At 38.8% G+C, this 25,044-nt stretch overlaps 3 protein-coding genes across 4 annotated transcripts; 2 read left to right on the forward strand and 1 right to left on the reverse strand.

Moving 5' to 3' along the window:
- The first annotated feature begins 9,465 nt into the window (after positions 1-9,465).
- fgf8b (fibroblast growth factor 8b) lies at positions 9,466-12,584 on the forward strand. The gene is made up of 5 exons (XM_063475472.1): positions 9,466-9,524; positions 9,620-9,656; positions 10,206-10,386; positions 11,840-11,946; positions 12,185-12,584. The coding sequence occupies exons 1-5, from the start codon at positions 9,466-9,468 to the stop codon at positions 12,479-12,481; spliced, it is 681 nt and encodes a 226-aa protein (XP_063331542.1). The 3' UTR covers positions 12,482-12,584.
- Positions 12,585-13,997: 1,413 nt separating this feature from the next.
- dpcd (deleted in primary ciliary dyskinesia homolog (mouse)) lies at positions 13,998-18,504 on the reverse strand. The gene is made up of 6 exons (XM_063475473.1): positions 18,401-18,504; positions 16,358-16,438; positions 16,127-16,251; positions 15,906-16,039; positions 15,652-15,754; positions 13,998-15,179 (listed from the first exon to the last, which is right to left on the reverse strand). The coding sequence occupies exons 1-6, from the start codon at positions 18,462-18,464 to the stop codon at positions 15,075-15,077; spliced, it is 612 nt and encodes a 203-aa protein (XP_063331543.1). The 5' UTR covers positions 18,465-18,504; the 3' UTR covers positions 13,998-15,074.
- A 209-nt stretch (positions 18,505-18,713) lies between these two features.
- On the forward strand, positions 18,714-24,944 carry poll (polymerase (DNA directed), lambda). 2 transcript variants are annotated; one of them, XM_063475474.1, is made up of 9 exons: positions 18,714-18,754; positions 19,911-20,054; positions 20,242-20,539; positions 20,733-20,841; positions 20,997-21,335; positions 21,498-21,671; positions 23,027-23,155; positions 23,819-23,987; positions 24,081-24,944. In XM_063475474.1, the coding sequence occupies exons 2-9, from the start codon at positions 19,940-19,942 to the stop codon at positions 24,440-24,442; spliced, it is 1,695 nt and encodes a 564-aa protein (XP_063331544.1). In that variant the 5' UTR covers positions 18,714-18,754; positions 19,911-19,939; the 3' UTR covers positions 24,443-24,944. The 2 variants fall into 2 exon arrangements, with proteins under 2 accessions (XP_063331544.1, XP_063331545.1); XM_063475475.1 differs by having other exon boundaries at positions 20,290-20,539.
- The last annotated feature ends 100 nt before the right edge of the window (positions 24,945-25,044 follow it).

Raw genomic sequence — 25,044 nt, forward strand, 5'->3', positions numbered from 1 at the left:
GAACCTGCATTGGACTCATGGGTACCAGAGCAGCTGGAGCTGGAGGTAATGCCCAAACAGGTCGACACCCATCTTTATAATTAGTCATTTATTTCTTACTGCTCAGTTTGACCCTGTACCCGCCCTTCATTGATGTTCAGGATTTCATCCTGTAACTATCTTTCTTGTAATGCAATTCAACAATTTAGTGGTAAAGCTGAGCGTATCAAATCTGTGACAGAAGATAAATATAATTAAGAATTTGTTCAGTTGTGGCAAAGACAATTTATAGCTGAAAAAATGTTGTACAATAAGGCAGAGACAGAGAAAAAACAAGGAGGAGAAAGGTATAGAGAAAGAGGGATAGAGAAAAAGAGCAAGAGAAAGGCATTGGGAGGTATGACTCCCGGAGGACCATTGAATTTCTTTTCTTTCTTCTGTGCCTTTTTCATGGTCCTCTCACTCCCAGGTCTGCACAGCTGTTTCAGGGCTGGGGGCTTCTTTCTCCAGAGCCCAGATAAAAGAGCCGCCCTAAGCAGCCCTGCAGGTAGGTCTGTTAAAGCAATTGCTCTGGCTGTCCACTGCCCAGCGCATGAAATTTAAAAAAAAAAAAAAAAAAGGCAGAAAGAGAGAAAGAGGAGGGAGTTTAAAGGAGGGTGGGGAGGAGGTGAAAAAAGCACATAAAACAGGGGGATTTTTAAAAAGTTAAAGCGAAGGAGGAAAAAAGAAACATAGATGACAGATAAGGACTAAAGAGGCAGATAGAGAGATGGATGAATGCGAAGGAAACCAGAGAGGCAGAGGAGGATACCTGCCTGTAGCTACCACAGACCTCCTCCACCACCCCCCTCGATAGGAGCCATGTCTGCTTTTATTGACTTTGTTAAACCGTTTTCAATGCTACTTCCTATGTGTTTACAAGACAGTAAATCACGCTCCATTCCGGGTGGGGGGTTATGGGGTGAAATACGGCAGAAACATCCAACTTGCTCGGGAAGGAAGACCGCTTTGACTGATCCAGAGACAACTTTCCAGCTTTCTGCCTTACTGCCAGCACTTCGCACTACACACACACACACAAACACATCTTCCTGCACAGGGAACTGATGGGGATGACACCGTGGGGGCCATTGTTTTCACTGACAAGAGCAAAAAGTGTAATTTAAGACTTACTGGATGATAAAACTGTTGTTGAGACACTGACTACGTTTACAGAGCGAAATAGCAAAACAGAGCTGCTGTACGCAACAGTTGTTAAAATCTTCAGCAGAGAGCTTTATTTAATAGTACTAGGAGCACCACTCAAAGTCGTTAAGCAAACACATTTGGGTTATGGCAAAACTGGGTCCTTTAATCACTTCTACACACTGGGGTCATTCCCAGACAGTCGTTTCATCCAGTTAAAAAGTCATTCAAGCTCTCCACTTCACTAAAACACGAGTAAGTACTTTGAACGTCATTGGATGGCTTGATTTTCCAAATTTTCTCGCTGTAACAATTTTCTCAGGCTTTGGCGTTTTGACACCCCCGCATGCACAGTCGCACACACACTCACCAAATCATGGCTGTGTAACTGAGCTGCTCTTTGTGACTGAAAGGTAGACTGACACCCCCACCCCACCTTCACCCCACCCACATTACCTCATTTTAATGGTGCGGTACAGCAGACGAGGGACAGTTAATGTCCCTCACACGCTGTCTTTCCATCACTAATAATTAATTTCTAAGATGATGATTTAAAAAAATAAGACATGCTCCTGAAGAAACTGTACAGGATTTTTCAGTGCAGTAAGATGACTAAAGGCGTTTAACCTCAACCCTGAAGCAAAACTTATGTGTTGCAGACGAGATTGCCTGCATATGGAAGTTTTTGTGCAAAATAAACCGAATTATCAAATCAGCTGATTCCAGAAAAAAGAACTAAAAAAAACCTCTTTAATTAAAATTCATTTGGTGGATTACTTTAATGAGGCTAAATAATAATAAATAAATGCTTTAAGGAGTTTATAGACATCACTAATAAGTGGTGTAGAAAACACTGATGATCCACCATAATGTGAGCGCTCATTAAAAGCAATAAAAACTAAACATTTGAGTTTAAAAAATTGTAATAATCATTATGTTGGCTGTTATAAATGCAGTTATTAATTATAATAAACCATCAAGTCTGTTTAATAAACCACAAACAAGCAAGCATGAACAAAAGTCTGCATCTCCCCCGGTGGCTCACATCTCTGCATGTTAATTCCTCCATTAAGACAGAAGAAGGTGGAGGTGCATATCCAGATCCTTTTCTTTAAAATACAAGGCACTAGTCTTCAGGAAAGACAGCGCTCTTCTAGTCAGTCATAGGAATTTAAAGTACTGCAACAATTTTGTGCACTTTACCCAATTAAAACTGAATATCAACTAAGGTAGCTCCTTGATTAATATGCAAAGCAGGGCCTTCTGAAATATTTTATTGTTTTATACACAAGTGAGCTGCTTTACCAGTACCACACGCTAACACAAATGAAATAGTATTTAAGCCCTGAATTACTGGTTCCACTGGTGGGTGTTTTAGAGCAAATTTTAGCAGCACTAAAATGCACTAAAGAAAAAAACATCAAGTTTGGTTGCAGTAGTAGTAGGTCTCCCCGTTATTCTATTACATCAACAGCAATATTTCAAAAGCTTACTTACTTTTTCCGCCCTGAGCTATGAATGATTACTTGCTGTTTTTATTAAAGACTGTTTATGTGTTACGACTTTATTTAGATTGTGTTAGTCTATTGTGACTTCAATATGAAAAAAACCACATTTTTTAGCATTAAATACAGAAATATTCTTGTTTCTAAAAGATTGACAGACATGACAGGGATTTGCTTAAAACAAAAAGGAACTTATTAAGCTGTCGTATTCAGTTAAATGTTCATCCAAAGTTAAACATCAGTAGACAAGTCAAATGCTTTAATTCAATTTATGGCATTAATCCTTCTTGTGCTGCAGTGCCAGGAACAAATTGTAGCTTTCAGTGATGCGGTTGATGCGAGCCAGCACGGTCTCAAGCCAGTTCAAGGTAAGTTGCCGAGGCGGTGATGTGGTCACAAGCACATTATGTGGTCCAGGTTGTTGCAACAAAGCAGCAGTGCATAATTACAACAGGTGGTTGAAGAGTTTTTCTTCTAAAAAACCGCTGAGGTTTGGGGAGTGAGCAACACTGCGAGCAGATGACACTAAGTGAATCACAACATCTCACATTTTCTTTCCACCCAAACACACTCATACATACTCATTGGCTCTGCTTTTTCTCTTCATCTATGGTGTCTACCTTTCCATTGGCTGGCCTTATGCAAGAGTGTGTATTTTTATGTCTTGCATTAGCTAGTGGGAATAATGCCTCTCACTGAATGGTAGTCTGCTCTGGGGCCTTTTCAGACATTCAGTCACTTCTCTTCTAAGAATAACCAATGTGCAGCTTTGCCAAAAGGTTCCTCTCCCTGACTTTTTTTCACAGCGTCCTGTGATTGGTGTCTTTGTACCTCACTCTCTGATACCAAGGCTTTGGATTAGCAAACTGTGATCCAAATGAGAAAAGCAGCATTGGGAGAAAAGGCAAAGGAGCAGGGATCTGGGGCAAAACTTGGACCTGTGTCAACTCTTCTCAAAATTATTAAGAGGCCAGAAAAGCTGCTCACTAGAGAATTTCAGGAGTGAGGCAGCAGACAGTTAGGTATGTAACAAAGCAGAATAAAAAATATAGCTTTTGATCAGGTTTCACAAGGAACCTTTCATGTTCAGTCTGGAGAATTTTAGCCAAAACTGCCTGACAGGTCACCTTAACCAAATGTCGTTTATAATTGCAGAGACGGAATTGTTTCTAAATTGTAAGTGGCTGTTGTAGACTGCTGTGAAATGTAAGAGATGTATGGACTTTACAGCACCAGACTGAGCACTGTGTTGCTGTAGGGGCAGATACTACACTAAGGACAAAGGTGTTGTGGTTGTTTAAAGGAGTAGTTAACACAAAAGTTTGATGTTTTTGAAAACATATTAACTTTTGTGCGAGTTAAATAAGAAGATTTATATTCAGATTGCAGTTGCATTGGGTTAGCATAAAAACCTGAAACTGAGGGAATCTGACAGCCTGGATGTGTCTACATCATGGAATATATTGATTATGACTTAGAAGTCTTGAAAATTAAAAAAAAAATAAGATCAATCCAAAAAAAAGGTTTTAAAATGCAGAAATGTCCGACTTCTGCACTCAGTCCTTGGTTGGGACACCTTTGCCATGAATTACTGCATCAGTGCGGCGTGGCGAGGAGGCGATCAGCTTGTGGCACTGCTGAGGTGTTAGCAGCCTGGATTTTGGTGTTTTTGATCTTCCCCTTGACAATAGCCCAAAGATTCTCTTTGTTGTTCAGGTCAGGAGAGTTAGCTAGCCAATCAAACACTGTAATAACATGGTCAGCAAGCCATGTGGTAGTAGTTTTGGCACCATGGGCAGGTGCTTAGTCCTGCTAGAAATCAGCGCCTCCATGAAGCTAGTTAGCAGATGGAAGCATAAAATCTCCTGGTACATGACTGCACTGCCCTGTGACTTGATAAAACACACCAGCAGATAACATGGCACCCCAAACCATCACACACTCCAGGAACGTCACACTGGAGTTCAAATACCAAGCCTTTCTCCAGACTGTAGGATCTTTAGGTCTTTCTAAATGAAATGCAAAAAAATGAATCTGATTTTCATCTGAAAATGAGACGTTGGACCACTGAGCAGCAGTTTAGTACTTTTTCTCCCTAGCCCAGGTAAGATGCTTCTGACATCTGGTTCAGGAGTAGCTTGTTATTAGGAATTAAACAGTTGTGGCGACTTTTCTTACTGAGCAGCAGTTTAGTACTTTTTCTCCCTAGCCCAGGTAAGATGCTTCTGACATCTGGTTCAGGAGTAGCTTGTTATTAGGAATTAAACAGTTGTGGCGACTTTTCTTACATTAAAAACTTTGAGGCACTCATCCTTTTTGTTTGCACATCTTTACATGCCACAATTTTCCTTTCAGTCAACTTTCCATTAAAATGCTTTAATACTGCACTCTGCAAACAACCAGCCTTTTTAGCAATGACTTTATGTGCCTCAGCTTTCATCATCTGGACAACTGTCAAGTCAACAGTCTTCACCTGCACTGATACAATATTTCTACTGCTTTATGTGTAATTTACTCAAACTTTTAATTAAATATTCTAATGATTTAAAATACTGGCTCAAAACTCAGACATTAAAGTCCGGGAATATACATTATTTTCTTTTTTTTCAGATGGAGATAAGTGATTATATAGCCAGTGAGAAGTCAAGCATTGGTTTTTGATATCCTGAATGGCAGCCTGAGACACCAGGAAATAGTAGCAAGTTGGGTTAATATGTTGCATCCATAGACTGTATGCATTAGCTAACTCTTGATTGGTGGTAAGCAACCTATGCTATTCATAGGTTACTTACCACAAAACTACAGATTAGACGTCATAGATGGCCTTTTGCTACTGTTAACTATGCAGAAAGGTATAAGATCTATTAAATAACTGCATTCAAATACTCCAACAAACAGTTGAAGTTCTTTGACTCATATTATCTGGGCTGAAGTCTGGCAGACAGCTCGTAGCTTAGGCTTTGTCACTGGCTTATCAGAGCAGTATAACTTTTAGTCTTAAAACAATTTATCTTTAGTGATTTTTAAAGATAAAAAAGTACTTCCTATACAGCTGTCACAAAAGCAGGAAATTAACTTCAGAGAACAAAATATTTCTATTGATTTGTTTGTTTTATACCAGACAGTCAACACTTTTGGAGACAGCCTTTAAGCAGGGGTGGGCAAATAATTTCCCAAGAGTCCCCACGAGAAACTGAGACCATTGTGGTGGGTTTTATCTCTTTATAAGCTTGTTGGTGAATCCCTGCACAACAGTTTCTCATGTGGCCCCTTGGGAAAATTAATTACCCACTCTTGCATTACAGGAGCTGTAGTTTATGGCACATGGGTTTCATTTTTCAGAGGTTGCTGCTAGGTAGAAATCTTAAAAGCACCCCAGAAGACCTCCAAAAGGCACATCTAAAGCTTTTTGAAACATCACGTCTTGTTTGTTTAATCTGTGCAAAAACTGAAGTGTAAAGACCCTTTTTCTCAGTTAACAAGAGGTTACGTTTTTCTTGGCGGGAGCAGAACACAGCAAACTTGCCAGACCACTAGTGGAACCCTATATTTACATACATACAGAGAGTTGTGTCAGTCATCTCATGTAATTTTAAATATTCAAGTAACATATCCCAGATAACATTTATTAAGCCAGTGCCATTATATCAGCCACTTTTGCCCCAACAAGTTCTAAACCTAATTTCTACTTTTTTAAGAGAAGTTTTTTTCAGGGCAGTTCACTCACAAAGCACTTATAAAATCACAAACTAAAAACTAAATGAGTTAAAAACTCATCCTAAACGTTTTTTCTTTAATTTTTTATTCATATTCACGGTTGTTACAATGATAATGTGTCGAGGCTGTCAAAATTAATTAAACACGCTCAACTTTCCTCACAAATAAAGCACTGACCTTCTCTTGTTGGTTTCGACTCAAATAAGTTGACTATAAGTTAACAAAGACAGAAGCTAAGATTTTGGGAGACCATCAGCATGAGCTATAACCCCAAGACATTCAAAAAAAGTAAATAATAAACTATACTTTTGGGTCATCCCCTAAACCTAAAAGAGAAACTTTGACTGTGAGTGATGTACAGTGGCTTTAAAATAAAAAGAAACCCTCGATATGGGACTCAAGGTTTCCTTTGCCTCTTAATCAAATTTTCTTTAAATGACTCGTGGGTGAACTAATCTGGGGTCACACAGTCACGTGCACTATACTGATAAGTCATTGTGTGGTCTAGAAAAAAAAACACTTGCTTTAATTCTCATGCATGTGGATTTCATATTAGGATGTGCAATTGTTGCTTCATATGGGGTCAAAATATGAAAGAACAAAGTGCTGAATTGGTCCAGGTGGCAAAATCACTTGTTGCAGTGTCCCGCTGGAACTAATAAGGCAGTCCATTTTCACCCTCTAAATCCCCTGCATTGGCTAAAATGACTGATTTACAACTAAGACGTTGACCAAACTCACATAATTATATATGTATTATATTTTACTCTTGTACAGCTGTTCTGTGTGAAGGGTGCAATAGTTTCCCATCCTGTTCGCACAAAGAACATGGGCCTGCTTGTATAAAGTCTCACAGGTAAGAGTCAAAGCCAGAACTATGCTTTGGCTCATTAGGACGATAATCAGATTTGAGGCCTGGAGTCTGTAAAACTATACTGTTAACAATATTATTCTGATTTAAAGTGTAGTTATCAAGGCTGATTTGCCGGCGTTACCTAAATTTACTTTCACTTGCAGCATTGTGAGGGCTAAGATATACAGTAGAGATTTAGAAGGCAGTTTATGATTGTGTGTTAGTCGGTCATTTCTCCATTTATGATTAATGCTTTATCTGCACACTAGAGCAATAAAAAGTCAAGAAGAGGGGTTTGAAGTAACATTTGTTTCACATTTCTCTGTATTTCTCCTCACATCTACAAATGACATTGGCCTGACTTTTTTAAGTCTGCTTAAAAATATTAGTTATACTGTACACTGAAACCTTTTTTCACTGTATTTGTTTCTCCTTTATTCTCTAATGTGTTAGCTAAAAATAGGGAGTCCCCTTCCTAATGTGCTTGTGATGTAAAAAAGCTGGCGACAAAGTCTCCAGAAATTATTCAACTCGAAAATATACCAAGGTTCATCTGAAGCAAACATGAAGATTTAACAATCCAAGTGACAAAGAAATGATATAACATTTTTGATATAAAATCCTCCTGAAATTTTGAAGGCAGGGAAAAGTTACATGACAGCAAGAATGACATATAAAAATATATCTGATTTTTTTTAAAAATTAAATGAGTCCTAATTTTATATGTTAGATTGCAAGGGGTCATTCGTTCAGTTGTAGATTTTATACTTGAAAAGCTGTGTTTGAAGTTTCCCATTTTACCCATGAGACAATTATGCAACAGTGATCTTCCCTTGAAGAAAACCCTGCTGCTTTGCTGTCACAAAGAATAATTACAATATAAGTGCATGATGTAGTGTATGAAACTATCCTCTGCAAGTAGCACACATGGGCCAGGACACACTTTTCAAAATCAAACCATGATTGTGAAAAGTTGTGGAAGAGTGATTTTGAGTGAGAGAGCATTTGTATCCATGGCAAAGGCTTTAGATGTTATGTGAAAACCATTCTGTGTCATGCGTTCACATGGAATACATATTACTTACATATGTAGGATGAAAAAGTACATCGAGGTGTGTCCTGAGGGACCACCAAACAACCTCTAACCTGCAGTCAGGGAATAGGTTAATGTAACTGTAGCTTTTCTTAAGTACATGCCAAGGATTTTTTTTCAAGGGGACATTTCTGCTTTTAGAAAACAAAGTGCACTGACTGCAAGATCAAAACATGTGCGTGAATAAGATTAATGTGTAAGACTGTGATTAAACGCTTGGTTTAAAAGATTTTGAAGGGCCTGTTTTTATTAGATTTCTGTAGATCAGGTCTACCAATTTACCCGCAAATAAGCCGATTTTCAAGTTTATATTTCATCTCATAAGGTGTTTAATTATAAAGTCAACTCATTGATGAATGCGGTGTTTATGGATTTGCAACCAAATAGTTGCAGGCTAAGTAACTTAACAAGTATTCGGTTTCAACTTGGCTCCAGGCTGAACGCTCCGCCTGCTCTCACCGAGGATATTGACTTTCCCGCAAGTTAAAGTATTTAAATGTAGAGGGAGACAGATGCTGTATGCGGACTGGAGGCAACCACAAGAAATACACGTGTGGGAGGAAGGTTGAAGCAGGAGCTTTACAATCTGCGCATCTTATAGAAAGACAGTTGTGGTGATATTGCTTGAAAACTTTAAGCAAACTGAGCGGCGCTAGCATTCGTGATATTCATTCACTAGTTTTCCTTCATATCGAATCACCTTTCTTTTTAGGAAACCCACGGTAGGCTACGCATCTTATCACTGGTGCGTAAAGATCTGTGCGTAAAACTAAAACTCTTCACTGCGGTGTCAAAGCAAGTCAAGTGGGATTCATTCTGCTTTAAATCTTCATTGTTGAATAACTGAGTGTCACAAAGAGGATTTAATGGAGGTGGTTTGGTGAAAGCGACGCTTTCTCGGGACTTTAAAGTTTGGATTAACGCTTTTAAATCGTCCTTTTTTCCCTCCTATCCTATAAGTAGAATGGAGCGTAGATGCCGTACCTGTATGGGACCCTGACAGTTTTGGATCTCTTAATTGCCACGGGTATCACTTTCTATGCGTAACAAGAGGGGGATAAAACTGAGCTGAAATCCCCTTCAGGAGCAACTTTATTTCCGAGAGCTTCCAGCAGCGAATCAGTGGAGTATTCATGAAGCAATATTTGAACTATTACAAGATGAGGCTGAGAACTTCGAGGTTAGGTTATCTGTAAGTAAAACATCTTTTTTCATGTAGCTCTCTGTGTAAATCATACATTCTGAGCAACAAGTTAAAGCTTTTAATTGATTTTGTCTTTGCCGCAGGTTACTTCAGTTCACGGCGCTTTGCTTTTACGCACAGGTAACGCACACTTTCACTTCAATAAAAAATACACTAACGCTGCATAAAGTTCTATAGGCTAATTAATTTGAACAAAACTTAACAGGTACCAAAGGCGCAGTGCTTAGCAGCTTATAGCCCACTCCCTCCACCTCTCCAATAGGCTGCAATAACAATGAAAACATTTTATTATGAGTGCTATGGCAATTGGCAACAATTCAAACATCTTGAAAAGAGGTAAGCTCCAGCCTAAAAGGTAATTGTTAAAACACATGTGGACGGCGAACGGCTGAAATGAGGGGAAAAGAGAAAGTCATGAAGGGGTGAAAGATCAACGGTGGTAAAAAACAACCTACAGAGTGAAATGTCATCCACGAGGTTTCTTGAAAGCATCTCCGAAAAGACTCAAAATAACCCGATTTTATTTTGGGTTTATTTAAAAATGATTAATGCTATGATGAACTGTTGGCAGGGGCCTTGGCTCTGTGACTTGACGGGCTTTTTATTTCCAGACAGGTGAAATAAATATTTTTGCCTTAACGTGTTCGGGGTTTTTTTTTTTCTCGACAGAACACCGTGCAGTCCCCTCCGAATTTCAAGCACCATGTTACCGAGCAGAGCCGGCTATCAGACCGGATGAGCCGCAGGCTGACACGAACCTACCAACTGTACAGTCGCACCAGCGGGAAACACGTCCAGGTCCTGGCCAACAAGAGGGTGAACGCCAACGGAGAAGACGGAGCGGCACACGGTTAGATACAAGTGATCGCTAAATAAGACCAGCAGGGAGGACTAAATCTTATAGTTTAAAAAATATATATATATATATTTATATATTTTTGGGATTTATTTTTAAATAGTTGCTGAATAGTCTCACTTAACCATTAACCTTTCCAAACTTACGCATGCGATAATGTAACTGTAGTTTATGTAATAAATAGGCAGTTAAACAACGATGCACATATGTTAATCCGTTCAGGGGAATCACTTTTTATTGTCTCTAAAATGATCGAGCGACTTTACTTCTTCAAGCCCGTGCGTTATGGCCAGATCAGTCAAACCCCATGACAGTTAAAGGCCACCGTTTCTTACATTTCAGTGCCTTTAAACCTCAGGAAAACAGTAAAATACGAAACATGTTCACCTTACAAACACCGGAATTGTTTAAATTCAATGGCGCGCAGGACGGTGTTGAAAAGCAGCATAAATTATGTCATTTTTGGCCGCCTGTGGAAAACCGTTTGAGCCAGTAGAAACAGAAGCCACAGTTGCAAACATTGTTAGTGGCATCAGTGTTGCCATCTTTTATGTCTCGTGCAGATGAATTATTTCTTAGTGTGTTGGTGGTGCAGAAAGTCTGTGACACCTGTTATGATGGACTTCAGCAGGGACATTTTTCTTAACATTTAACTGGAGGAAAAAAGATCTTAAACTTAAAAGGAAACATAATTTCTGTCACCAAAATTTTGGTGCATCGAGTCATCTTTCCACCACAGCCACCACCATCCATCCACCTCTCAATGCATGATGCCTGCTACTTGGAGGCTGGTTTTATGAGGAATTTTCATTGCTTTACACTCAATGTATGACTCAGTTTACAAGGAGCGGTGAAGTCAGCATCTTCACTTTATACCTTTTCCTCTCCAGTCCTCTCCTGTGTGCACTTTTGTCTTTTAAATTTCTTTTGCCTAGACTCACATTCACAGAGAGAGCAAGAGTCAGCCATGCATACACTCTCCACACATCCTAAGTGGGTGTCACTGTTGTAACTGGCCCAAATCTGACCGTTGCTCTGTGCTCGGTGGTTGTGTCTCTGACCGCAGTATTCACTCTCTCCTTTATCCCCAGTCTGTGCTGCATCACAGCACAGCATTTACAGACATTCGAAAACAATCACGCCGTACAAAATCACTATCATTTGATGCTATTTTGGAAGGTTAGCATGCTTTGTTAAAGGTGGCTGCTGGATTACAAAAAAGGGCTTAGAGAGAATTTATGTCATCTTTAGACTCTAGTAGACTGGCCATGATTTTTTTCATAAGACTTTGATATTCTTTAATGATGATGATAAATTTTCATATTCTTCCTGCCATGCATTAAAAAAAAACAGAAAAAAGAAATGCAGAGGTCGTTTGTCTGCATGCTTGCACCGTGTCCTGACTGTATCATCTCATTATACGCATTTGCTTTCTTTGTCTATGCAGCTAAACTGGAAGTGGAGACGGATTCTTTTGGAAGTCGCATTCGTATTAAAGGGGTGAAGACAGGATATTACATATGTATGAACAAGAAGGGGAAGTTGATCGGCAAGGTAATCTGGAAATAATAGTTCTGTGGCTGCATAAGACGACAGCGACACTGTGAAGTGTTCCTTGGAAATGTATTTTCCAGATTTCAAGCTTATGGCAATACATTGTTGAGACTCGTTCAAAGCCGGAACAAATTAGATTTTGAGAGATATTTCATTGTCTGGAAATAAAGATGGTGTTTCTGATTCCTGGAAATTGTCCAAATGTGTCTCAGCTTCTCGTGTCTTTTTCTTTCCTCAGCGGAAAGGGCGAGGCAAGGACTGCATCTTCACTGAGATTGTTCTGGAAAACAACTACACTGCACTTCAGAACGCCAAGTACGAGGGCTGGTACATGGCTTTTACACGCAAGGGCCGCCCCAGGAAGGCCTCCAAGACCAAGCAACACCAGAGGGAGGCCCACTTCATGAAGCGTCTACCCAGGGGGCACTTGCTGAGTGAGAAGAGACCGTTTGATGTTCTTCCTCTCCCTGTCCCCGCGCACCCTTTCAACAAGCGGACTAAACATTCCCACCACCAGCGCTCAGGGGGACGCTGAGGACTGAAACCACTGAGGGAGAACCGTGGATGAACCAGCACAGAAGAACCACTACAAGAGAAAACCATGTGCTTCATGCAAACTAACTTTTCCTGTCAAGTGCCAATACACTTTTTGCCTCATTTTTGGATTCGATATATAATTTTTTGTTGTTTTTTTGTACTGGCTTGTATGTAAACATTGACTATCTAATCTGTTAGATTTTTTCCAATTCAGACAAACTGTAGAACGCTTATTTTCTTATTAAATCAGGAGGCATTTAAAGTACAGGAGAGCTCAACAATAATTTCACGAATGAAAACCCTTTGTTAGAAGTTAGTCAGCTCAGCAACAAAGAATGTTTAAATGAGTATAATGAAGCTAGACACGGCAGCTATCTGTGGTTACAGCACCTGACTTTCAGCTGACATGCTATCTTGCCTTTATGAGGCCATTTTGGAGACTATGTAACCTGTTTTTTTTCTACATATATAAATATATTTTTACTGTAAAAATGTAAATTACATCAAATGATGGAAATATTTATTGTAGAGTGTATATTAAAACCACTAAAGAACGACATCACAGGCTGCTCTGGTTTTCTCTTGTGTGTTTATATTGGGATGGAAAGCTAGCGTGCGATGCTGGTATCCCCCCCAAAACTGCAGTTCTCTCCACCTTCTTCTTCAAGCTGGAGACCCAGATAACTGAGAGGCAATATCTGTGACAGGCTACTGAATTCAATGTGCTCAGCAAGTGAGACTTGGGCCTGAATGGCCCGAGCTATGCATTAAAAGCGATGAGGTCAGCCCACCATTTTGGCCCAAACAAAGGTTACCACCATGTAGTTGCATTTCTCACGATCGCACACCGTAACCCTCTGATCAAATGGGCCCTTTGTGAAACCTCATATAAAAGGGCATGTTATACAATAGTGGGTTCGAATAATAACACGAGGAGGGGTCAGTTATCAAAAAGGAAGCCAGTCACACAGGGAGGGGTAAGGGGTTTTGAGGGGGGGGGAGGTGGCGAGGCAGCGAAGAGGGAGTTGAGGGGTTGCAGAAAAAGCACCAGGGCTTGTGTGGCAAACTGTGGCATCAACTGAAAGAGGGGGAATGGCTGGGAATAGGCATTCGGCAATGAAAGGGAGGCAGGAAAGAAACCCTCTTCCCAGAAGCAGCTGAGCATGACCATCAGAGGCCAAATGACAGGGGAGGAAGAAGACCCTGAACAGAGCTCCCACAATGTTGGAGCTGGATGTCCAATTTGTTAGCTGTGAGCTGCTGCAGGAATTTGTTTTGACAGTAGATGAAGCTCTGAGAACAGTTAATTATTAAAGAAAATTAAGACTTCTAAATGAACGCTACTCAGCAGCAGAAACCTTCATTATGTTCAATATAATCAGAATCAACATTTGGCACCAAGACCAAGACTGAACTATCAAACGCTACGTACGAATTTATTTTTGTCATTTTGACAGTCAGGCCCCTGACAAGAATTTACAAAGCGACAGGGCCAGCTGGTTTTGAAACGTTTTCTTATATTCTTGTTCTTTCCATCTGGATGAAGACAAAGCACAATAGTGAGAGAGAGAGAGACCTGTGGTTTTGTCTCTGCTTTCTGCACTTGCTCTCTGGGTTTGGACAAGTGGTAAAAAATGCAAGGAATCACAAGGTTCAAACAATCTATATTTAAATGCCATTGTCTCCTTTAAACACACTACTTCTTTTGTTGTCCACTGTCTAAGTATTCCTCACCAGCCAGGGTTTTTTTTTTTTTTTCAATTTTTCTTTAATTGAAGTCGGATTAAAAAAAATAGAGAAATACCCAACTTTAATAAACCTCATTCAGCGTACAGTATACACAAACATTTCAGTTTCTCAAAGATATAAAATCTCAGCTTCACATTCCTTCACGTTAAACAAACAAACAAACAAAAATTTCATAGAAATTTGAAATAAAGCTCTGCAAAAACAGTTGCATCTAATTCTTACTTATGTCTACGGCACTTTGGACATAGACCACTAAGTCAGAATCGCCTTCTCTTGTAAAGGAAAATGGTAACGCAAGTTTCAGTAATGGCTTTCAGGGTGGCCCACTACATACAAGGAACATGAGGGTATTCATTTAACACAAATGGGATGTCCTCGTAACTGTGACCTCGGAACGAACAGGGATGAAGCCTTGTGTGTTTTGAGTGTTTTACAAGGACATCAATGGAAGGAGGCCGGTAGGTTATGTGACCCCTCCAACAAAACTGCTCCACAGTAGGTTTGGTAAAAAGAAGCAAAAACAGATTCTGACATTATTTTTTGTCAGCCAAAGAATTTGGGTTAAAAATTAAACCATAAAGTTTTTAAATCTACTAATAATATATTTTACTAAATATCACTGTATCAAACATAAATGGCTGGACACATTTCCAGACATATAATTCCACCAAATTAATTAAGACAATTAGACATTAAGCTAAGGGACAAGGCACAGTGAATCTTAATGAAGGGATTAAGTACAGAAGAAATAAATGAGAGCTCATACGTGACTGGAAAATGATGCTGCGAGGTTCTGCTCTAAATGCAACCCAGAATTATTCCCTGGCTCCCACAGGCAGAATTCACTGGGTTTTGCAGTCGACATCCCCGTCAGCACTCCCCTTCAGCTTTTTCAGCTCCTTCAGTAGCTCTTGTTCAAGGGTTAAGATCTCTTTGGGTTTCTTGTACTGGACAACAGAGAAAAAAAATAATAACAGATTTTATTTATGCATATTATTGAGTGTCTTCATAAAAAAGTCTGAAAAAATGAACACACAAAGTGAATGAAGCAATTATTGTGGGCACGAAAAATAAACGTGGGAAATAAAAAAAAGAAAAGAAACAATTCTTCACTCTCATGATTGGCATATAGTGCTTAATAAATAAAGTGAAACTGTTCTTATGTCTCTTTGCAAAAGAGAGAGATAAATTTTCTTTGAATGTGTGGACAAAAACATATATTGTACATATATATTCTTTTAATAACAGTGCAGTTATACCCGTTAAATAGATTCTGTTTGGGCTGGAGCAATTATAACTTTATCATAAACTGATGAGGTTGCATAAAATACACACACACACACATATATACATACATACATATATGATATATATGATATATATATATATATATCTCAATTGCTGGTATGCAAAACTTACGCTAACAATTAAAGTGTTGTTGGCATGAGTGAAGCTTAGCGCGGAGTTGTCTAATGGTAGCTGACTGCGGTCGAGATCAGGAATACTGAACTTCTTGTAATACCTGGGAAGACATGGGAAGGATGTCACAAAGCTGAACTGTCGGGACAAAGGTATTGTAAACAGTGCCATCTATAGGGAGAATGCAGGGACTTCAATGCAACCAGTGAACAAAACAGAAATAGGTGCACAGATGTGTTCTCATGCATATTTACTTTTTGTTTGAGGTTTTGATGATGATGCATCTCTCAGAGTGATCCACTGAAACACTGAAAACATCTTTGGGGTAGGAAAGGTTGCGGATCCTCCACTGAAAGCTGGTCTTTGTGTCTTTACGCATGAACACGGGCTGCGGAAACAAAATGAAGACGAACTTCACAAATGTAAGTCAAATGTAGAGATCTAATTAAAACGTTAAGGGGGGGAAAACACCTACATTTGAGCTGTTCTCTTTGATCATATCAGACTCCAAAGATGCAACAGGGCCTGCAAGGGGCTCCCCAACCTCCACCAGCCACAAGCCCTGAACTCCAAGCGTGCTTTTATGGCGCCATTTTCTCACTGAAATGTATCAAATGCTTTATGAGACACAAACTGATCCAGTGCATGAAACTGTAGAAATTAACAGCACCATTCAGCTGTGTATAACTCAAAACATGTGGCTTACCGAGGAGCTCATCTGTCTTCAAGTCATATTCTTCTGCCATTTCTTTTCCATCTGTGAAGAGATAGTGGATCTTCCTTTTTCCTGCACAAAAAAGAAGTCAAATTTGAGCCATATAAGCAGATGTGCATCAATTGCAAAACTCTAGGCAAATACCAATGCTGCAAAACAGTTGATTCAGATCTTTGTTTTTCAGTCAGTTTATTTTGTTGTTTATTCTTTATTATTTATTTCCAACTATTGTACCAGGAACACCAATATATTCAATCTAAATAAATAATTGACCTGTTTTAAAAAAACAATCAGCTCTTCATCACACTGATTTGTGATACTGATTTTTAGTCAAAAGAACCAATATCAACAGATACCGACATTCAGCCAACATACAGGCGAATTCCTAAGTATTAGTAAACAAATTACTCTCTACTCACTACAACAACAGAAATCATGCCAAACCCAACTAAATTAAGTCCTTACCCAGCACTAATTTTGATCATTGTCATGATATATGTAAAATATACTCTCACTGGCCACTCCATAGGTACACCTGTTGAACTGCCTTTCAATGTCAATATCCAATCAGTTAATCACATGGCAGCAGCTCAGTGTATTTAAGCATGTAGATATGGTCAAGATGAGTTGCTGAAGTTCAAACCTAGCTTCGCAATGGGGAAGAAAGGTGATTTAAGTGACTTCAAAAGCTGCACGGTTATCTGTGCCAGACAGGCTGATCTGAGCATTTTCACAAACTGCTGATCTACTGGGATTTTCTCACACATACATTTCTAGGGTTTAGAGAGAATCCAGAGAAAATATCCAGTGAGCAGCAGTTCTCAGCATTAAAATGGCTTGTTGATGCCTGAGGTTAGAAGAGAATAGCCAAGCAGGTCACAGTAACTCAAATGACCACTTGTTACGACCAACATATTCAGAAGAACATCTCTGAACACAGCATGTTGAAACTTGCAGAAGACCATGGTGCATGTCATTCTTGTAAGAACAAGACACTGTGGTTATAATCCATACAGACTCAGAAAAAAAGGACAAGAGAGGATTGAGGTTCAGATTAGGGCAGTGTAATTCGGATAACAGAAACAGAATGTGGGTTCAAACGCATGAAAGCATAGAAGCATCATGCCCTGTATCAACGGTTCATGCTGCAGGTGGTGGGGTAATGTTGTAGGGGATATTTTCCTTGTATACTTTGGGCCCTTTGGTACCAACTGAGCATCATTTAAAAGCCGACTATTGTTGCTGACCGTGTCCATCTCTTTGTAACAATACTGCATCCTCTGACGTCTGTTTCCAGCAGGATAACACATCATGTCATAAACCTCAGGTAATCTCATATTGGTTTCTTGAACGTGATAATGAGTTCACTGTACTAAAATGGCTTTTACAGTGACCAGATCTCAGTCCAATAGACCACCTAAGGGATGTGATAGAACCTCATGGATGTGCAGTCAGCAAAACTGCACAACTGTGCGATGCTCTCATGTAAATATGGACCCAGATCTTTGAGAACTGCTTTTAGCACTTTATGTAATCTGTGGCATGAAGAATTGAGGCAGTTCTGCCAGTAAGGGGGTAAGGGGAAGTGTGTGTGTATATTTTCCTTATAAATTTAGGATCAAACCGTAATTTACAAATAAGAACAACAGGCTTAAATAGTCAAGCAGGTGAACTCACTTAAGAAAGAGAAGTAACAATGTGCGCAGTGCAAATGCCTGACTAGCTGGTCGTTAACATCTAGAGAAAAGCACATCTTTACTTTGGACATATTATCTTAATTTTTTACAATTTGGAGCCTAGCTGTTTTACTAAAAAAGACACGCATTTCTTGTAATTTTAAAGCAAAAACAACCTCAATGGAGTTCAATACCACCTGTACCACCTGCTTGTTACCTACTTATATTACATGTTAGCGGTACCGCTGTGTGCGAAGTTGAGATGACTGAGTTAAAATGCTTAAAATGAAAGCAATTCTGGGGGAACGAGAAAAACAGGTCTCTGTATTAAAAAACACATTTTACTTCTTGCACTTACCATCATGTATTAAAGCCGTTTTCTTTGACGATTTTAGGATATCACTCCAGCTCTGCACAGCCATGTTTCAAACAAATGTTTCTATAGAGCCACTTCCGGATTCAACCCGTAACCAAAGCAACCGCGATAAGTACATTAAGCAAATTACAAAAGTATTTATATAATAGGTAAAAAATTATCAATGAATTTACTGGAATCTATTAATTTTTTCAATCAAAACACAATATGTCACTTCAGGGATTATGATACATTTTTAACAAAATTTAAATAGTCGTTGAACCGGAAGTAAAACGTTTAAATTGAACGTTGTCCGTCTTTTGACGTTCCTGTATGTATGGTTCCATGCGATCAGGGGTAAGATCCAAAACTTAGAATTTCAAGCGTTTAAAACAACTTTAAACATGCACTTATGCAGAGAAACTTTAGATTTTTTAAATTTAGTTCATATATATTGAGATAATACTACAATTGTAATAATCTAAATACTGATTTCTTGGCTATCGCTAACGTCAGCTTCAGCTAAAGATAGTGTACGGTTTGTAGACTATCTGTCAAGAGTATACATTGTACAGAGAGTAGTTTTAAAGCAGTAACTGTAAGAAAAATGTATTTTTGTAGTAGGGGTTAAGAAAATTGACACACCAGTCAAATAGCAGTAGTGTAACGCGACAAAGTACTGGGGGACAGATGTCTTCTCACTGGAGTATTATATGCTACTTTGCATTTCAGAGTGAAGCATTGTACTGTACAAAATCTGTGTGAGATTATAATGCTACTAAACTGCTACATAGCTGAAAGTCCATCCTACCAAACCCTTAAGCTTAACCCTTTAAATGTGTCTCACACACCAATGCATCATTAAGATTTCTTTAACAAAAAGTTCTGACCAGAATAAGATTTAAAATTTCTGCATCCTGTTATATGAGCCAATATTTGTTTTCTTTCAGACACATGAAATCTAAATAGATTTCCCTAACATTTTTGTGTAGTTATGTGCAGTATACACTCTGCCTGACTCTAAAGGGTTGTTGTTTGTGGGATTCCAAACAAGTGTGCTGTCAACAAGGAAGTTGCAGAGTGCCCTCTGGAGAACAAACGACACACTATCATCACTCATGAGTGAAGGGTGCTTTTAAAGTGTCTTCTTCTGAAATTATCATTTATTGGCTTTTATAAATGCCAGTACTGATAACTCAGACAGCAGGCTCTGTGAAATGTGTGCTATCAAACTAATTGCTCTAAAATTGCTGTTAAATTCAAAATATTAGAAAATTACTTAAATGTCTCTCATAATTGCAACATTTTTAGATGGGTTATACATTCCACTAAAGGACATGTTAAGGGAACAATAAATTACTTGACATTTCCACACACTAAATTAAGTCCATTTTCTCATGTCAGCAAACTGGACTGAATCACTGTTAAAATTATTTTATTTTACTTTTTTTCCAAATATGTGTTTGTTTCCCAGCTTTAGACTGCAGTGTTATAATTCTCTCTTACGTCGCAGGCCACTGGCTCCTCCTATCACCAGAAAAGATGGAGCCTCGTCATGGTATCATGAAAGCTTTTCCTAAAGTCAAAAGGGCAAAAGTGCTACAGGGGAAGGATGCACCCCCACTGAAGAAGACAGCAGATGACTGTGATGTCACAGGTGGTTACAGTGTTTGCACGCATGCGTCCACATTACAGAAAGAATGATTTTTTTTTTTTTTTAAAAATGGAGCACAACATAGAAAAAATATAAATAAGGCTGCATTACATTCAGAGAGACATGAATACTGTGCCAGAAAATGCAAAATATTTTTTTACTGGGATTGTTTTAACATTTTCTGCCTCAGGAAACACTTTTAATGGAGTGACGGTATACCTTCTGCCTGCTGGAATAGGAAATGCCAGATGCCAGATTTTCCAAAGACAAATTCAGCAGAATGGGGGACGAACGGAGAGTTCACTGTGTCCCGGTGTCACTCATGTTGTTGTGGACGACAACATGGACAGCGAAAGGGCTCTGCGCTTGCTGAAAGTAGATTGTATGCCCTCTGGAGTCCAACTGGTAAAATGCACCTGGCTGAGCTTGTGCATTAGTGAGAAACAGCTGCTAGATATAGCCAGCTACAGCCTTCTTTCACCCAAGAGGTTTGTGATCTAAAAATGCTTTCTTTGAAAGTTAAAGGTAAAATTGTACTCTTGCTGCATGAATATCCCAAGATATTCTCACAAACATTAGAAAATGTGTATCAGCTTATTTGTACTTTACATTTACCTCGTTGACAGTAATATATGTTTTAAGCTTTGTATTGTAATGACATTTTATGTTCTATCCACTTAGTGACTCTGAAACAAAGCATGAAGAAATTAAAAAAGAGTCACTAAATATCAAACCTGATGCAGAAACTGTGATCGAGCCAGTGACTGATCAAGAGGAGAACACAGAAATGGTAAACTTCCAGATCATGTTGAAAACATTGTTTTGCAGCTTCTTGGTGCATTTCAGTCTTTCAGTTAGTAATCATTTGGAGCAGTCAGGGGAAAAAGTTTAGACCCCAAACGCAAGAAACAGAAACAGTTATTTTACATTACATCCTGCCCTCAGACAGTCCCAGACAGCAAAGAGGAAGTGCGGGGAGAAGAAGACGGCGTCTCTCAGAGTGATCTGGAAGCTCTCATCACTGGCCAGCACCCCAAAGAGGAGACTCCTGGCCCCAGCCTCTCCCTTGGTCCAGATACTGCTGCTCAGAAGCCAGTATCGGGGAAGTGGGTCTGTGCCCAGTCCTCTCAGTCCAAAAGTAATAACTTCAACAAGCACATCACAGACAAACTTGAATTGCTGGCCAAGGCCTACACGCATCAGGGGGACAAGTGGAGGGCGCTGGGCTACTCCAAGGCTGTCAACGCACTGAAAAGCTACCATAAACCCGTTACATCATATCAGGTAGCCTTACCCAGATACTTTAAATGCAATGTTTAGATTGCTGATTACCTGTATATGTCATTGTGTACTGTAGGTTGTATCTTCTGTGATAATACAAGGACTGTCTGGCTTTCTTTTTTTTTGCTTTTTTTTTTAAATTACATTTTTTCCCATTGGTCTCAGGAAGCTTGTCAGATCCCAGGAATAGGAAAACGCATGGCTGACAAAATTGAAGAGATTATGGAGAGCGGTCATTTGCGGAAGCTTGATCACATCGGTGAGGCTGTGCCAGTGCTGGAGCTTTTCATGAACATCTGGGGTGCTGGGACTAAGACCGCACAACTGTGGTACCAACAGGTGAAAACTTACAAATTAGTATAGGAGATTGAAGTACAAGGATAGTACCCTGCACAAAAAGTTGTTAGTGAATTATGTTGTTGTCTGTGTCTTTTCTGTCTTACAATGTTTTACAACACAGTGATATGATATTGACTTCTATTTCATGAAATATAAGGTAACAGAAAGGCGTTTAAGATTGAAATTTTGGGCTATAGCCTGAAAAATGAAACAACCTGACTGATATGGTGCTAAAATTTCTGCCGCACTGGTATTGCTGCACATATTGACTGATTGCAGTGCAGAACTACAGAAGACTTAAGATAATGTAAAAACAGTGTTGCCATTAGACAGTTTGTCTACAAAGAGCTTTGGAATTTATTTTTCAACAACACAGTCCTTGCATTTTCTCATAAATCTGTTAATAAAATAACAAATTCTGGTGAAAATGTGAGCTAAAATATGTATTGTTATACCATTATTGGATTTTCTAAACTGTAAAATTACTCAATTATGAGGTGTCAGTTTTACTACGCCAAAGTTCTTTTAAAAATTCTCCCTGGCTATACTCTGGACTCTGTATAATTAGCAGCTTTAGTCAAATGAAATCGGTATCATTTTACAAAGTTTAACTCCTCCATATGATATTTATTAAAGGTACAGCTGTGACTAGGAATTCAAGTGGGTTCATCCTAAACTCTGATGTAACAGTACAGTGGGTTGAAATTAGTCACTAAGAAATAAGTCATAGATTCAATTGTGAGCTTATTTTCTTTGTGGACAAGCTGCATGCTGCTGTGGCACTGAGGTTAACCGTTCTTTTTGGATTCAGCCAGCAATCCACAAATATTAAATAAATGAAGTGATATTTTATGTCAAAGACATTTCTAAATAGGAAATAACAGATAGCCTCAAGGACACATTGTATTTATATCCACTATCTGATCTAACATGTATTCTGACATTGCCTGTGAGTTTGAAGTTTCTTGTTTATCAAAATAATTGAATGCAACTCTTGTTCACTATCTTGCTTACCGCTAATACGTTTACTAAACTACAGCATTTTGATCTGACTGAGGGGGAAAAAACAGTTGTATCCAGGTGAGACCATGTGATGGCTTATCTGCTTCCATGACTTCAGCTGGAAGGTGTGCCAGGCTTCAAAATAATATCAGATTTAATGACTCATGAATCAATTTTACCGGAACAAGGTTCCAGGAAACACTGAATCTCAAGCCACTTTCATTCCTGGCTGTGAATGTCTTTAATTTTATTCTAGTTTATTCTAATTTTATTAATAATTAGAATTTAAAAAATCAGTAAGCAAATGCCAACATAACATTTTTTTTTCTTAAAAATATAATTTTGCCTTTCAGGGATTTCGTACTTTGGAGGATATCCGTACAAAAGCCCACCTGACAAACACTCAGAAAATAGGACTCAAGCACTACAATGACTTTCTAGACCGAATGCCCAGAGAAGAAGCAGGAGCCATAGAAAAAGTGGTAATGCATCTTCATCTGTCACATTAAGAGCATGTATAATTTAGTGATGATGACTGAAATATCTTTATTTCTTTCACCACTCTAATATGTTTAGTCAAGTTTAAACAGAGTTGAGATATCTGAATAAGATTTGCTTCTTTAACCATCAGAAATGTAGAAATAGGGTCTGAAGAAGGAAAAAGCTTGTGTCAGCTTTCCTTGACTGCTTGATGATGGAAAAAACAGACTGCCTTTTCACAAAGTAGAGCATCCCAAAGGGGAAAAGTAAATCCTTAAACTTGCTGCATCTTAAGTTAGCCAGATACCTGTTCGCTCCAGAGCGTTAAGTACAACGCTAGTTGTTTTCATATTGTATTACTTAGATTTTCTTTTTCCTACAAAGCTGCCAGATAGAGCGTGCATATTAGATAGATAGCTAAAGCATGTGTGCTCCCTTGAGCTTGTCAAAATTATATGCGATGCCTTAGCAAGGCTACCTCCCAGTATTTGGCTGGGAACAGGTAAAAACTTTCTTTTTTTGCCAGTGAACATACAAAAACAAGCAAATGTGAAAAAAAAAAAAAAAACAACACATAAAAATATCAGCATGCTAATAAGAAGTGGAATGTTTTTGCAGGTAACAGCATTTGTGCTTTATTAACGGCCTTTTCCATGCATGTACAGGTGAGGGATGCTGCACAAGCCATCGACCCTGGCCTAGTGGCAAAAGCATGTGGCTCCTATCGTCGGGGAAAAGCCACATGTGGAGATGTTGATGTACTTATATCTCACCCTGATGGCAAGTCCCACAGGGGCATTTTTACTAAAGTCTTACAGACACTCCGTGACAGTGGTAAGCATCATTTTTGTTGATGGAAAAACTTAAGCATGTATTTTATTTATTTATTTTAATAAATCTCTTTATTTCTGACCTGTTTACTTTAAGGGTTTTTAACCGATGACCTGGTGAGCCATGAGGAGAACGGTGAGCAGAAGAAATACATGGGTGTGTGCCGTTTGCCGGGGCATGACCAACGCCATCGCAGGCTGGATATCATCATAGTGCCCTACAATGAGTTTGCTTGTGCTCTGATGTATTTCACTGGTTCGGCACACTTTAACCGTTCAATGAGAGCCTTGGCAAAGACAAAAAGAATGAGCCTATCAGAGCACTCACTGAACAAAGATGTGGTACGTCAAGGAAGTGTGAAGGTGCATGGTGGCACTCCACTTCCCACACTGACAGAGAAGGATGTTTTTAGCCTTTTGGGCATACCCTACAGAGATCCCCATGAAAGAGACTGGTGATGATTTGACGATTAGCTTATGGTTTTATAGAAAAATAATTATGATGATAAGGAATAATGATTATTGGACTCAAACCATTTTAATTATATTTTACAGGTCCTTAGATTATACAAGAGCCCTATTTGACTTGAATGCTAATTTATATTTTGCAAATTAAAGAATGGTGGTAGTCCAAACTTATAAAAAGCTAAAGCTTGTTTGTTGCCTGTGTTTAGCTCCAAAATGTCTGTGGCTACCGCACAAAATTGAATATTCTTGTTTGAACCAGGAGCGTTTTTGGTGTGAGGTGGCAGTGGTAACTTAAAAGTGTGAAATTTAAACAACAACGGTGATCTAATACTGGCAGAAGAGGTTTTAGAAGCTTGTAAATTCAGAAGAAAATGTGGGATAAGTGCCACTAAGCGAGTGAATTGACCTTCAGTTCATGTCAGGAGGATGTTGAATGTTTTAAGTAAATTTTTTTTTTTAAAGATTACAGATGATAACAGAATGTAATAAAAGATTACACGACTTGTTTGTCTGTCTTTCTTTCTTTAACATATTTATTTATTTATTTTAGAACTAAGAAGTACTGGTTAGTGTATTCACTAGTTAAGTAGTGG

Source organism: Pelmatolapia mariae, linkage group LG6 (assembly GCF_036321145.2).
Source record: "Pelmatolapia mariae isolate MD_Pm_ZW linkage group LG6, Pm_UMD_F_2, whole genome shotgun sequence".
Taxonomy (NCBI): domain Eukaryota; kingdom Metazoa; phylum Chordata; class Actinopteri; order Cichliformes; family Cichlidae; genus Pelmatolapia; species Pelmatolapia mariae.